Raw genomic sequence first — 15,363 nt, 5'->3', positions numbered from 1 at the left:
AACACCTTTGTACCCATACTGCAGAAATGAAGCAATTTGACACTACTTTAACGACCATGACTCTATCCTATAGAATCCTGGGATTTGTAGTTTGGTGAAGCGCCGCAGCTCCCTCTCAGATTTGGCTGAATACCTCACCAAACTACAAATCCTAAGATTCCACACAGGATGACATCATGATAATGAAGTGGTGTTCAGCGGCTTTATGTCTGCTGTGTGAAAAAACAGCCAGTTGGCCAATGTGATTGACTCCATAGCCAGATCCAATCGATGCTAACTGGCACCATAGCCAGAGAAAATGACTTGTCCAGAAAAAAAACCTTTGTCTAATAATACAAAACTGCTCTTTGTGATGGTCTAAAACAGGAAAGGCTGCTTGAGATTCCAGTCTCTACTCAGCATGGAACTCCTTGGGTGAACCTGGGCCAGTCCATTTCCTTCAGCATCATCTACCTCATAGTTTCACCACAAGAATAATGAATAAAACAGAGAGGAGAAAAAAAGCCAAGAAAGCCACCCTAAGCACCATGAAGCAATAATGGGATTTACCACATATGTACTAACAATGCAACCCGTGGTCATTTTTGACACCGCTACACAATATGGTACTCAAGGCCTTGGCTCTTATGTTGTTGTTGTGTGACTTCAAGTCACTTCTGACTTATGGAAACCCTAAGATGAACCTATCATAGGGTATTCTTGGCAAGATTTGTACAGAAGGGGTTTGCCATTGCCATTCCCTGAGGTGGAGAGAGTGTGACTTGTGGGTTTCCATGGCCAAGCTGGGCCATGGAACACTCAAACCACTGCACCATAAAGTCAAAACTGGTAGTTCTTTCTCCACATGAATTCCAAGGCAGTGCATGTCTTCTCAGTTTTACTCTGAGTTTCAACAGGTTACCAGAACGCTGAGGACAGATCCTTATAAGTCTGAAAGAAAAGCTGGAGCAGACTGAGCACTCCACTGACATAGAAGCCCTTAGCTGCCAGATGGACCTTCTGTGAACAGATCCATGGTGGCAATTCAATTTCATTGCAGTTGTGATTACTGGCAGACAGGGCTCTATCATGTAAGACGAAGTGTACATTTAAAGGTCAAATCTCTCTCTCTCTCTAGAGAGAGAGAGAAGATCTGGGGATTCTGTGTTCCTCCAGTTGTTGTTGGATTCCATTTCGCATCAGCCACACAGCCAAACTGACTAATGGTAAATTGATGGGGCTTGTAGTCTAACAACTGGAAGGCAGCTTCTTCACACTGAGAAACTATTGTAATGTATGAACAATACTACATTTTTGTCTGGAATGCCATATTGTTCTGCTAGAACTCTATTAAATGATAGCTAGCAAATGAAATAAAATTAATCCTACCTCTAGTGTAACAAGTCAATATATTCCATTAATAAATTAATCCTAATAAAAGCAAGAAAATTTGAAAATATTCTTAAGCAAAAGCAACCCTATTGTGTACTAAGTGCTTCGATGTTTACTTTGGTTTGCTCATGTTAATAAATTATGCTGTTTCTTATAAGCATGCATACACTTTGCAAAAGCGAACAAGCTACTGGTAACATTATCACTTATGTTAAGCACACACAAGGGGGTGCTGCTAGAGTATTATTTCTATGGGTCTTTATTTTTAAAAATGAGGGGAAACCGTCAGCTTCAGAACATTCTTTCATTCATTATATTTAATGTATCTCAAGGAACATCAAACATTTTGGGGTAGGGGAGAGAAGAGAATGATACAAATGTGAAATAATTTATTTAACCAATAATGCATTGGAAATAATCAGCCTAATTAATTTACAATAATGAACCAATAGACAGCCAACTGAATTGCAAAATGATTTCTTTGCCCCACCAAGAGTGAGAAGTGTGTCCAGGTGAAGTAGATGGAGGTCCAAATGAAGTCTCATTGTGAGAAGTGTGTTCAGGTGAAGGAGATGGCAGTCCAAATGAGGCTCCTATTGTGAGAAGTGTGTTCAGGTGAAGGAGATGGAGCTGCAAATAAGGCTCCTATTGTGAGATCACACTGCCTTATTCACAGAATTTTAAAGGAGAGCTAACAGTGAGTGTTCCAGTTGTAATTTCCCCAGGATTTCTCATTTGTGAAGGAGGAAAAATGTGAAATAGCTGTGCCATTGTTCTCCTTGGCACCACTGGGAGCTGGCCATCTGGCAGCACCTGGGCCTTCAGGATATACAGTACCTGAATTTGTTTTGTGGAGTCTCAGTCTTTGCTTTTGAATAAACTGGCAATTTATAAGGAAGTGGTAGAAACAAAGCTTGTTGCACCACGAGGTCCTGCTGGTTCTGTTACTGAGGCAAAAGGCACCCAAGCTTTAGGTGGCACATGTTAGGTGGAGGCAACAGATACAGCCCACTAGCCATTTCTTCTGAACCATCTGTCCAATCCCCTCGGTTAAGCTGGTCTGCTGTTCTCATATGCAATAGATGTGAAGTAAAATTATGTAGCCAAAGTAAAATCATGTCACCTGTTATGGTCCCTCTGAGTTGTTCTCCCACTTCTTCTGAGTAGGATGGAACTGCCAAAGATCCTGTGATGGGTTCTCTGCTTCTCCCTCCTGCGTTTGCCTCAGCTGGATGGGACCCCTTCAGACCATCTTAAATGAACTAAGCTTCCACAGCCTTCTGAATTGACCTTCCCCTTGTCATAATAACTCAGAAGGAAGTTACTTTGGGTTTACATTCCATCTGACACCACAGAGACTTGCCTCCTCCTCCTTCCTCCCCCTAACTCTGGTGAGGAGGTGAAACCAAGTAAAGGCATGTGAAAGAGGGGTGTGAGAAAGGGAGTACTTCCAAGAAAACAGTTTTATTCTAAGGAAGGAAATCCTGTAACAAAACAATTTTTCTTACATGAAAAATGATCTTGTCCTTCAGGCACAGAGAGAAAGATATCAGCAAGAGAGCAAATAATTTAAGCCAAATCAGGAATAGACTCAAAATATCCTAATGCAATTGGCTAGTATCTTTTCCTAATATTACAGATAAGAAGGGATTTGTAGTGTCTGATGGTCATGGGATAGCTGGAAGCCTGGACTCAATTTTCCAGCTTCAACCAGTCTTTCCAAAGGAACACCCCACTCCAGATATTCATTTGTTTCAGCTATCTCCTCATGGTGTCTCTTAAGCTTTTTTTAAACCTCTGCCCGGTCATCTCAAAGGTTCAGACTTTTACCTACCCCTTTTGATAACTGTTATCACCTATGATGCTGAGCCTAATTAAAATGTAACTGTATTTCTTCCCACATTTAACCCTTTATTAGCTGGGGAGGAGGCTCTGAGATATGGAAGGATTCCCATTTATCACATAGCCAATCTAGCTTGTTTCTCTATGTGAAACAGAGGGCAGGGTCAACAGCATATTCTTTGTTTCAAGCAACAGAACATCAGAAGTTGATCCTTGAGTGTAATGGGGTTGGTCCAAAGCCAGAAATATGTCATTATATTTATATAAGGCAAGGTGGGTCCATGGAAGAGATTCTGGCAAATTCACTGCATTACCAAACATTTGCTTTCCAGGCAAAGAAAGATGCTGAAGACACTTTTGCCATATTTTTTTTAACTATATGCCAGTCTGTGCCAGTAGGGGTCTGATATATCCCCTCTGTGGCACAATTTGTTGGCCCAAGCAATGTACTCAGTCAGGGCCAAACCATGAGAGAGTTCATGTTCTTAGACTATGTGTAATTTTGATATGAGCAACCCCATAGCTTTAGAAATCAGGAAGAGCTGCTCTCGGAAAGGGGGCTCAACCTTTCTACCTGTACCCTATTTCCAGTGGCAGGGAAACAGATCCCCCTCGTGTAAGATTATATTAGCCTAAGAAAGGTGAAGAGACTGAGAAAGGTGAGGGACCTTTCTGGCTGTCATTTGTGGGCTGTCTTATCCTGCATTCGTTCATAGTATGTTTTTCTGCTCTCATTGTCTGGCATTAAATTCCATGATGTTAATTAGCTTTGGATCAAGAGAGTCTGGCTGACAGAGTGGGTAGGCAGACACAAGTTGATCACCCCATCCAGCTTTGGAGTTCACTAAGGAAGCTTAGACAAGCCAGTATTTTTTAATATGTGCAACAGGGATGTGTTGCAAGGCTAAAACATCACTCTCACCATGTTGGAAAAGAAAGGCTCTCCCGAAAAGAAACAAATTAAATACAGATATTCACAGCTTGAAAAGGCCAGGGCAGGGAATGTCAGTGGTCTTAAGAAGAAAAGCAAATCTGAGACATCCCTTTTAAGAGGCTGGTGATAAGGTACAGGTGTGGAATGGCCTGACACTGCAGGTTCTACCTCAAACTTACATATTGTTTTGTTACTGCTGCTGTTTTTAGTTTAGCTGTAGCTGAAACATGACACTACCCCCTCTTCTTTCTCAGCATTCCACCTGCACACTGAATCTCTCAGAGAACAGAAGCTTTGTATTGATCTACAAGCATTAAACCAATCTGTGATGATTTGCCCTCCAAACAATTGCTTGAGCAATCCTGGAAGCCTCTGCATGTGGTCGACTAGCTAGGTTTTGTTTTTGGTGTTGCTTTTTATGTATGTATGTATAATAAAATGTTATTTGAGACTTAGAAAACTTTACCTTTTATGTAAACTGAACTAGATACCAAAAAGTCCTGTATTCTTGGGTGTAGGGCCTTCATAAAAGCAGACTTGCATCATATAATTTACGAATGTGAAAAATATACTAATTTTATATAGAAACACATGGTTAAGTTAAATGAAATCAATACTTTTATTTGGTATTTAAGTACAACACAAACTTTTTAATAGCTACTTTCTGATTGTCAGCCCTCCATGTCATGAATTTTGACTATCCATTATTGCTAGTTCGAAAACTAGTGTATGTATGTACATACGTACGTATTTTGCATTGTAGTTCTTAGTAAAGGAGCTGGTTAAAAAGGCAAATGTTCATCATGATTTACAAACCAACAAAGTTGATTATATCAACCAACATCCACATTCATGGTAAATGTTTTCCATTAAAGACCAGCCTTTATCTACCTTTCTGACAGAGCATCAGCTAAATAATCTTCAGGCTGCTCAATACCAGCAAGAGAAGCAAAATCAACCCACTATGAGTGACCATGCATGGTACTTATTATATATTGTCTAGTCAATGCACACATTATTTCTTCTGTTCAAAAAAAGGAGGCATTTGCCCTAGGAGGTTAACTGTACCTGAGTTGTCCCCATAATGTCTGACTCTTGTGCGCGTTGCAGGCATTCACAAGAAGCAGCAGAAGGTGAACTTGTGGGAGTTACATTCACACTTCATAGGATGAGAAACCCTAAGATGAGGAATGAATAGAAATGGAAAAAGAAAACAATTTCATAGCAAAAGCTTAGAAGCCCCCTTATCCCCACCCCTCTGCAAAAAGGTAAAGTATAAATGCATGTGGTGTTCATATGGGGGTGGGGGGTAGGCAAACAAAATGAGATTAAAACAAAACCAATAGTCCCACACAGCACCTATTTCAACCTGGGGCAGCAATGGAACATGAAGCAAATAAGTGCAGAGTCGTAAACTGCATGTTATGCAAACACTGGTAACAAGAATTATTAATCTAATTCATTGCTTCCGGTCACTATCATGCAAAACAAATATAAACAGAGGTTTTTCATTCAATAGGAAAGAGAATCATAAATTTTGCAAACATAGCTTAACTTTGACAGTATCACACCAATACCCTTTCTCATTGATGCAGAATGAGCACATGAAGTGGGGTAAACTGACAATGATGGGACGCTTCATCTTCACCATCATCCAGACCCCCTTCCACCCATCCAAAGCCTATTCATATTCATTTAAAAGTCTGAAGACAGCTTCAAAAGGCAAATTTCCCTATTTCATTGGAAAATCCCATCCTCTATGTACAAAAACCAGAGATGCAGTGTAATCTTTACTAAATCCCCATTAAAAGTTAGAAACATAGTGCCTTAGCAAAGTGAGCAACCTTGCAACTACAATTTGCATTTACAACCTAGGTACACAGTTGTATTTGTATAGGCTCTAAATCAGGACAGAGAAGATATATTTTCTTACACCTGTTGCTAGGCTGCATTTCCAATCAATCCTAGTCAGTAAAGACATCAGTGAAGTTAGATGGGAGTTGGAGTCAAATAACATTGGGAGAGCCATTTGTTCCCTATCTCAGTTGTAAACAAGACAAAGATTTGTTAGTCAGAAAAGTGTTTCCAATGTAATTCTGCTTCCATCCCCACCAGCCCATGAATTAATTCTACTTTGCATACCATTATAAAAAGCCTGAAGGCATATCAAGGTTGGATCCACATTTCCAACCTTTAGGATACTATTACTCACTTTGCCCTTTTACCCTTAAAATCCCTCCCTGGATCTGGTACTTGGGCCTCATATCTGACCAAGTGGGTGTGTTGATTATTGGGTTGAGTGTGGTTATGCATGATCAGTCTTCCTCATTAATTATAAAATTAAAACATTCAGACAGTGATGCAGAATATAAAAACAGTGAATATTTATTGTATAATAAACATCTAGCCTTATGCTGGCACCACACAATATACACTGTTATAACCTCAGTCTTGGAGAAGTCCTTGAACCCTCCCATCTCTCAGAAACTGTTCAGATCTCCATTCTCCTCTTCCCAGTTATCCAACGCTATTTCCAACTGGCCACATCTTTATTTCTTTCTGGCCTCAACTGAATGTTTAGGAGATGAGGCTCTAGTTTATACAGGTGCCCCTCACAATATTAGAAAGGCTCTGATTGGCAGACTCTTCACTTCACACGCATATAAAACTGGGAACAAAAATGTCAGTCATACAGCAGAAAAGTAAAAGATTAGTTCTAAGGGGACATGTTCTACCAGTTCATGTTAATCGCTGTTTGGCAGTTGCTCTTCCAGCTAGTCACTTCTTATTGCTGCCAAAACAGTAATTGTACAAGGGAAGGAACAGACAGGCACAGGAGGAGGCGATGCTAATCTCAATCCAACATCAGCATTGCTCCCTCTCCTACCACCACCCCCATGAAAAAAAATAAAGCAATAAAGCACATTTTAAACTCGACACAAACTGCATCTGCATTGCAGAAATAATCCAGGTTGACACCTCTTTAACTGGTATGGCACAATGCTACTGAATCCTGGGGACTGTATTTTTGTGAGACATATAGTCTTCTCTGACAGAACTTTTGTGCCACAACAAACTACAATTCCCAGAATTTCATAACATTGAGCTATGCCAGTTAAAGTCGTGTCAAAATGGGTTATCTCTGCAGTACGGATGCAGTGACTTCTTGTTGTTGTCTGCCTTCAAGCCTTTTCTGAAACACGGTGACCCTAGACAAACGTATCACAAGGTTTTCTTGGCAAGACTTGTTCAGAGTGGGCTTGCCTTTGCTTTACTCTGAGGCAGTGAGAGTGTGACTTGCCCTATGTTACACAACAGGTTATAGGCTGAGCAAGAATTCGAACCCTGGTTTCCACAGTTGTAGTCCAACACTCAAACCACTATGCTGGCTCTCTTCTTCTTGTTAGTCAACCCTAAGAGTGTCTGTGGTCCAAAACACACTGCAGAAACAATCCAGTTTGAAACCGCTTTAACTGCCATGACTCGTTGCTATTTATTTCTGTGAACTGTAGTTTTGTGAGACATTTAGCTCTGTCAAAGAGCTCTTGTATAAATAAGGAACTAAAGGTTTGCTGCAGAGAGATGGTGCCACAATAAACTACAGTTCCCAGAATTCCCTGACCCAGGGCAGATTAAAAGTGAATTATTTCTGCAATGTGTTTTGGACCTATATGTCCATTTCTTGTCAGTTTTAGGAAAATTACATTTTTGGACTAAGACTTGCATAATCATGATCACTGGCAGATGAATTCTGGGCTCCTTAGTCCATAAAATCAAATTTTCTAAGTTTTTGTCCCACAAAGCATTTAGCTCCCACGAGGAGAGTATTCTAGATTGTTAGGACATGAATGGAACAGTGGTGCTCTTGAAACAAATACCTTTAGCTACCTTACTATTAAAAATAAGGAGAGGTGGCTAATTATTTGTTTTGAGCAACAAAACAGAGTAATTGGCATCACCTCCACATGGCATGCAATAATGAAATCGGCACAAAAGCCTTTTTAAATCTTTTTGGGAGGAAACTAATGTTTTAAAAATCCATTATATATACTTGAGATAGGAATACAGGCTGCCTCCATCTATATGAAAAGTTAGTTTTGCCTTAAGTGTGTAGTGAAAGATGAGCCACCTGCTTTCTTACCCAGACAATGGTTTCCAGGTTTTCAGGTGGTATCTGATCACCACTAAAAATTTAAGAGGATGTTTCTTTTCCTTTATTCTTATCCCAGTCACCCTGAGACAACAATAGTAATCTGCATGCAAAGACACATTTCCAGATACAGAGATCAACTAGTCACAGGTGCACAATAGACTTCTATACCAGCAAAGAACATCTTGTGCAGAGAAGAGCTAACATCTGCCTAGGCACACACATACGCTCTCGCGCGCACACAGACAATAAAGCAGGATCATACTGAATTGCTAAATTGATTTCTGCAGAATAAAAATAAGTACACCAATTCATCTAACCCTCTCCTATGGCCACCTTTGAGCAGAAAGGTGGGTGTTCATTTTGAAAATAAGGACAGTCAGCCCTCTGCATCCACGGCTTTTTTACCCATGGATTCAACCATCCATGGCTTGAAAATAGTCAAAAAATATAAACATTCCAATGAACAAACCTTGATTTTGCCATTTTATATAAGGGACACCATTTTACTATGCCATTTTACTTGATGGGACTTTAGCATCCATGGAGTTTCGTGTCCATAGGGCATGGGGTCCTGGAACCAAACCCCAGCAGATGCACTGTAATAACATCATGAATACCATGATGAGTATTTTCAGCCACAAAAGGCTGATTTGATATCCTTTAGGTGCAAGCTTTAACATTTACAGATTAGATACCACATTAGACTTAGCAGTTTTAATGTACAGCCTTGAAGAAGATGTTTTAGTCAATATGCACCCTTCAATTTTTCTTTTTCATATTCTGTATTTATTCTTTCTCTCTATCCCTCACCAAAACCAAGAGGAATAGTTTTAGACTGAAACTCCTTCCCATGCCAGTTGCATGAAAGTTAGTGAGTCTGACTGTGTCCAAATCAGATCCATTCTTTCAGCTCTGCTCCACCAGATTCTACACACAGAGTGATGGTCTAAATATGGTGCTGACTGCACCCACGGCTAAATCAACCCGCTTTCCAAAGGCAAAAGTTAATGGACGCTTATTATCTCACAGTGTACTTCTATTATTTCAGTTGACTGGATAGCAATATGAACTTTGAGAAGATAAAGGAAGACACATAATTTAAAGGTAAGGAAAATGCTAGTCTAACCAAGATGATGGTGTATATTTATTATTTTAATATTACATTTTATAATTCAGGTAGATTCTTTATCCAGATAGCACATACTTTAATTAAAAATGCAGGGCAAGACTCTTTATATAGCACACAAGGTGCTTGTAACATATTTTTGAGAAGTATTCTTGCATCTGAAAATCAATTATTAATGATTCAGCAGATAAAACTCCTGATGGTAAGGAATAAGCAAAAATAGCATTCTAACATAAAGATTGCTGGGGGGGGGGGGGATTGTAATTTCTTAGAAGGCTGCAACTTTGAGCTTTTACTGACAAATGCTAATCTTTTATTTAATTAATCACTAGTAGAACTAGTTCAAATGTTTCTTACCTAACTCTGAGAATTTAACTAGTGGGCTAAAATTATAAATAATTATTAGCCAGTTCATCCAAAGTGCCTATTGATTGACTCATAGCAACCTTGTCCTCTTAACACAGCTCTGACAGACAATATCATGTAGTGGGAACTGTGTGGCAATATATTTTTTTTCCTTTTATAGTAATGCCATCTTTTTTTTTCTTTACAGTTTTACTTATTTTATTCAGAGAAATGTATATCATTTTTAAAAAAATCACTGTGTGGTAGTGTATAACATCATCAATATTTTTGAAAATAAAAGCCTGGAGCCCTGTTGAAACTCTAGTCTCAACTAGAGTAGACTAGAGTAGACCCCTTTCATCAACTGCTGAATAGTAAGTCAACACATTGATAAATCCCATTGTCACCACTGGGTCTACTCTAATTAGAACTGGAAATAAGCAAATAATACAATTTCTTAGGAGATAGAATGTGTGACTTGGGAAATGGGAGTCTCAGGAGACCACCATTCAAATCCTTGGCCATAGGCAAAACGCACTAGATCACCTACCGCACTGCAGAAATAATCCTTTAACTGCTATGGCTCAATGCTATGAACGTCTGGGATTTGCAGTTTGTTGTGGCACCAGGGCTCTTTGACAGAAAAGGCCAAATGTCTCACAAAACTAGAATTCCATAGCATTGAGCCATATTTCTACAGTGTGGATGCAGCCTAGATGGTTTTAAGCAACTGATGTATCTTTCAGCTTAACTCATTTCACAAGACTATTGTGAGCATGGAGCTCCGTTGCTTCCCATAGCATTGCACCCACACATGTCTCTCTGCACAGCCTAAACTCTTTAGAATAAGTGATATAAATAGAATAACCCTTTTTGCTCAGTGTATTAGCCAATGTGTCTGTCTTTTTAAACTGCTTAGAAGTTTCAAGACACACATAGAGCTCTTGATAGAACTAGATCATGGTATTCAGCTGCAGCATCTCTGTTATTATCTCTGCCCCCACTACCATTTGGAAAAGCACTTATCAACACATGGGGCACTTAGGTTTAGTTTATTAAAATGGCTTCTGTATGCCAGACCAAAATGGGAGTACTCCTTAAAGGTTAAAAGATCCAAGTATTTGCCTTTCTTACACCAAGGGCCAGAATACTCTGGGCTGTTTCTGGAGTATGCCATAAATTCCTCTGTTACCCCTGCATTCTGGAGCAATGAAAACAAGGCATCCACCATCAGTCGCATGGCTGGGTGTTTTGTCGTGACATCAGAGGGAGCAACCTGCACCAGCGGAGGCACTGGGCAGTACGGTGGGACTCTGTGTAAACAGACACCCAGAGTTGCTCCAAAGTGTTCCAGAGCCAAAGGTTTTCTTGGTAAATTTGATTTGAGGGATGACCTGGATTCCGTGCAGAACTGGCCTTTCTACATGAAGACACGCCACATTCAAATCAGGACTTTGGGCCCTTCATCGCCTGGATAAGGCAATGTGAGGGTGTGAGGAAAGCAGTATAAATGTTCTGTGTAGATAGGCTCCAAGTGAAATAGCATTCATTTAGCTCAATGCAGTCTGTTGTGTGTAGTGTCAGACCTCACCAGGGTCTAAAGCAGAGAATTAGTCCAGTTGATCACAACCATCTTTAAGTGTCGATGGAGTTTATCTCTTAAATTCGAATGAAAAGAAAGTGGGGCCAGAATGCATTCACTTAAAGTCGCTAGTTTCGCGCAATTACGTGAATATGCATTGCATTCGAACTGGCTTCCCACTGCCCAAAAATAGCATGCCATTGCCTGAATTTGCATGTGGCAGTCTATCACGCAATAACGTGAAACCACATGATTGCATTCGGACTGACTTCCCATTGCCCGAATTTGTGTGTAGTGGGTTATCACGCAATAACGTTAAATCCCATGATTGCATTCAGATTGTCATCGGATTATACTTCCAATTCTCCTTGTCTGATAAACTCCGGTGCCACAGACTGAATCTAAGGAGTTTACCACACAGGACTGAGGGATGTTCTGAGAACGGATTGGGAGGAGCAGGAACGAGTGGGAAGCAGATTTTACTGCACACCCTAGTCCCGTTCCCCCTCTCTTCCGTGCCCATTCTGTTCCAGAGAGGAACAGTTTCTGAGAAACAGATTAAGAACGGAAGAGAGGGGGAACAGAACAAGTGAGGGACTGGAGTGTGCGGTAAAATCTGTCCCCCACTCGTTCCACACTTGTTCCTGCTCCTTCCGTTCCGTTCTCAGAACAGACCGCACAGGAACAATGCTGTAATCTCCTAAGTGTGAAAATCATGAGTTCTCACAGAATTAGATTTGCCTCCTCTGTATATTCAAATCTAGCATACACTCCCCTTAACTGCCAAGTTCTGTGAATCACTATGCTGCCACAGTAACCAGTTATTCTGAAAAACAGGACCCTAGGCCCATCATAATGGCATAATTTCTTTCTTTGTCACCACACTATTATCCAATTCTAGATTTACTAGTGTTGCCCCAGTAGTAGCCATCTTGATCAACGCTACAATCATTAAGGTTGTTCCTTCCTTTGCTGGTTCTCCTGAGGAATATAATGATAGCAATTGGTCCCTATTGATTGCGGATACCCTTTCAGTCATAGGTACAAAGTTACAATACATTTTTACATCAAGAAAGTTACTACAAGCTATTGTAGGTATCCACAATCGACAGGGACCAGTCTGTCTCCTTTGAGACTGTGCTATATGGAAAGACCCCTCACAAAACACAATCTTGTGCAGAAGTGTAGCTTTAAACTCCAGATTCTCATTTAGTAGTGGCAGCCAATGACAATGGGAAAACACTTGGTAGCACAGCTCTGTGCTAACTGCAAGAAATACAACACAACACTGCAGCCACTGCAGGAACACAGAGTGGGAAGCAGAATAACAATACAAGAAATAAATCTAGTTGATTATAAGTAAAGCTTAAGGACTGCCAACAAACACCAGGTGTTATAGACTGTATTTCAGAGGAAGGAACTGGCAAAACCACCTCTGAAAATGCTATGAAATTCACGGGGTCACCATAATTGAACAAGCCACTTGGAGGCTGAGAGAGAGAAAGCACAAGGCACAAGCAAGAAACAAAAGGAATCTCAGGGCAGTTAAACTAACAAGCAAAGCATATGTATATTACGGTTATATATACACACACACACACACACACACACCCCTCACTAATTTTCCTCTTGAAGGAACCAGCAAGTGATTATAACAATTTTCTTGCCACTATAAAGTTTTTGAAGCCTATTGTAAATTTGGGACTTATTATATGCAAAATTTGCAGATGATTGTTTTGCATAAGACCAGCAGCACCATTTTCTGCACAAGAAACAGTGTCTGTGCATACAATAATATTTCTATACAGAAATGTCATTTTGAACAGAAAAGGCTGTTTCCAGTGCAGTAAATGCTGTTTTCTGTGCAAAACAACCACCTGCAAATTTGGCATAGAATGGGTCCTCAATTTCAGCATTTTTTGTGTGCAAGAAACAGCATTTTCTCTATTATTTGTGCATTGTGCAGAAGATTTTTCCTGAACGTAACTTTTTTCCCCATGCAAAACCACCATGTGGAAATCTTGGACAGAATAAGCCCCAAACTGCAAAGATTCTTATCAGTCCAGCAATTTTTTGCAATGTACTTTCCATCTCTTAATTTATTGTCCATGTTTGTTATGGTGTTTTTTATTTGAATGGCCCACTCTCAGAAACCGTGATTGGGCTTTAGTGTAAGCAACTAGGCTGCAACTACTAGTATTCTATTAGTAGCAGTAGTAATAATCATAGTATTTTAACCATTAATTGGCTGTTGTTACATATGGTGTTTGTTTTTTAAATGGGGGAACTCTGTTTGCTGTTCTTCCTATCTGTTATGCTTTAAATGGTTTTTAACAGTTGTTTATTTGGTGCAATTTTACCCTGATAATTTGCTTTTAATATCTCAAATTTTTCATTAATTTATTTATTCATTGTCTGTTCTGTTTAATTTTAGCTGCTTTCGATTTCAATCAGCTTTGGGTCCCAGACTGGTAGAAAGGTGGCATATAAATACAATAATATTAATGCTATACCACCTCATCGTTGTCTGTCCTGGCTAAGCCTGGTGAGACTTGCAGACCTCATGGGCAGGTCCACAGTTACCAACCATTGCTTTAGAGGTACAGTTACATGCCATACCATAAAACGTTACGCTAATTAGTTGTCAGAATACTATCAGGGTTTCTGCTTTTAATGCAAAAGCACAAATATGTGCGTAACTTTCAGATCTCTCAGGATGCTCTTCCCCAAGTGTACAGTGCGGGTTCTCCTCTAATACAAATGTACCACGTTCCATAACAGAATGTAATTACACCTGTAAAGCTACAAACAGTGAAAAGGGATATAGAAAGGGCAGATGACTCTGGGGTGTATTTCATAAAGCCTCAAAATAAAGTTTGATTTCAGAATGCACAAGGGAGCTTAGCTAGGAGTGTAATGTGCACTACAAATTGCAGAATCGATTTCTTAGTAGGCCCCTGAGAAGTGAAATAAACCTTTGGGCCTCACAATGAAACACTGAGGAAGAGTTGAAACTGGTACATGGTAGCAAGATCACCAAAGCAAAAATCTGTCCAAAAAACAACAACAATGAATATCATCATTTTCACTGAAGATGAAATACATTAAGACCAGGAAAGGAAAAAAATAGTTATAAAATAATGATAAAGGTCTTGAAAAGATAATTGGGAAACAGCTTTATTAATCAGGGTCCAGATGGCCTGAATGTATTTGTTTGAACCTTTGTCATCTGCCTTGAGTCCCAGAGTTGGGGGAAAGATAGGATATATTAAAAAATTAATAACAATAGCAACAATAATAATGAAATTGCAAATAATTCCCAGATTAAGACTTTCTTTTTTTAAAAAAGTGAGTGATGGTTTGAAATTCAGGGGCTGTTATTTTTGGATGTATAGTTCAGTATTTGTTTGAGATGTTGTTTTGTGAAGATTATTTTGTGTTTATGTGTTGTTGTTATTGTTATAATTCATCCTTTTATAATGCTATTTCCCATGGACATATTTAGTAAGATGTATAGAGTTTTTCATGACCTAGTCCTGTTCTTTTTGTGTAATAGCGCCTTTTAGTTATTCTTAGTATTCTTGGAATGATTTGGCAGGTTTTTAAATCTCTGTATTTTCCTTCAAAAATAAGTATCCCACATGGCTTCCACAAGGTCACCTCACAAGTTGGATGACTTTTCACAATATGGTTGGTACTCAAGCAAAGACATAGTGACACACCAGTATAAAATACATGGGCACTCTTGCTCCTGTGAAAGCAGTGTGTGTGTAGCGGTCTACTTCCTCCTTAACAGAAGTGGTGGTTGGAAAAAAACATGATGTGCTACTTCACTTTCTTTTTGAAGGGCCTAACTATGAGTAAGATGTGTGTGCAGCTTTCGCAACAGATCCAAAAGGCAGATATTTTCTTCTTAGTATCTCTGTGTTTAAAAGGCTGTAGGAGATAATACCACTATATAAAACCTTAGAACATATAAGTACTTGGGGCACTTCCCAGAGAGAAATGCC

The 15,363-nt window shown here is 39.5% G+C and overlaps 1 protein-coding gene across 3 annotated transcripts in view; it reads right to left on the bottom strand.

The window, feature by feature from the left end:
* Positions 1-15,363, bottom strand: part of DLGAP2 (DLG associated protein 2) — a 546,854-nt gene that overhangs the window by 488,669 nt on the left and 42,822 nt on the right. The window contains exon 2 of one of the 3 annotated variants that reach the window (XM_089531068.1): positions 5,216-5,325. The exons of the other annotated variants lie outside the window; for them this stretch is intronic. Coding sequence (XP_089387194.1) covers positions 5,216-5,230 — 15 coding nt within the window. The 5' untranslated portion in view covers positions 5,231-5,325. The remainder of the gene's footprint in view (positions 1-5,215; positions 5,326-15,363) is intronic. 3 annotated transcript variants of the gene reach the window in all.

This window comes from Sceloporus occidentalis, unplaced genomic scaffold (assembly GCF_023333645.1).
Source record: "Sceloporus occidentalis isolate IW3139 unplaced genomic scaffold, rSceOcc1.0.p SCAF_6, whole genome shotgun sequence".
Lineage (NCBI taxonomy): Eukaryota > Metazoa > Chordata > Lepidosauria > Squamata > Phrynosomatidae > Sceloporus > Sceloporus occidentalis.
The sequence above is the reverse complement of the archived record's forward strand: the minus strand, read 5'-3'. Positions and strand labels throughout refer to the sequence as shown.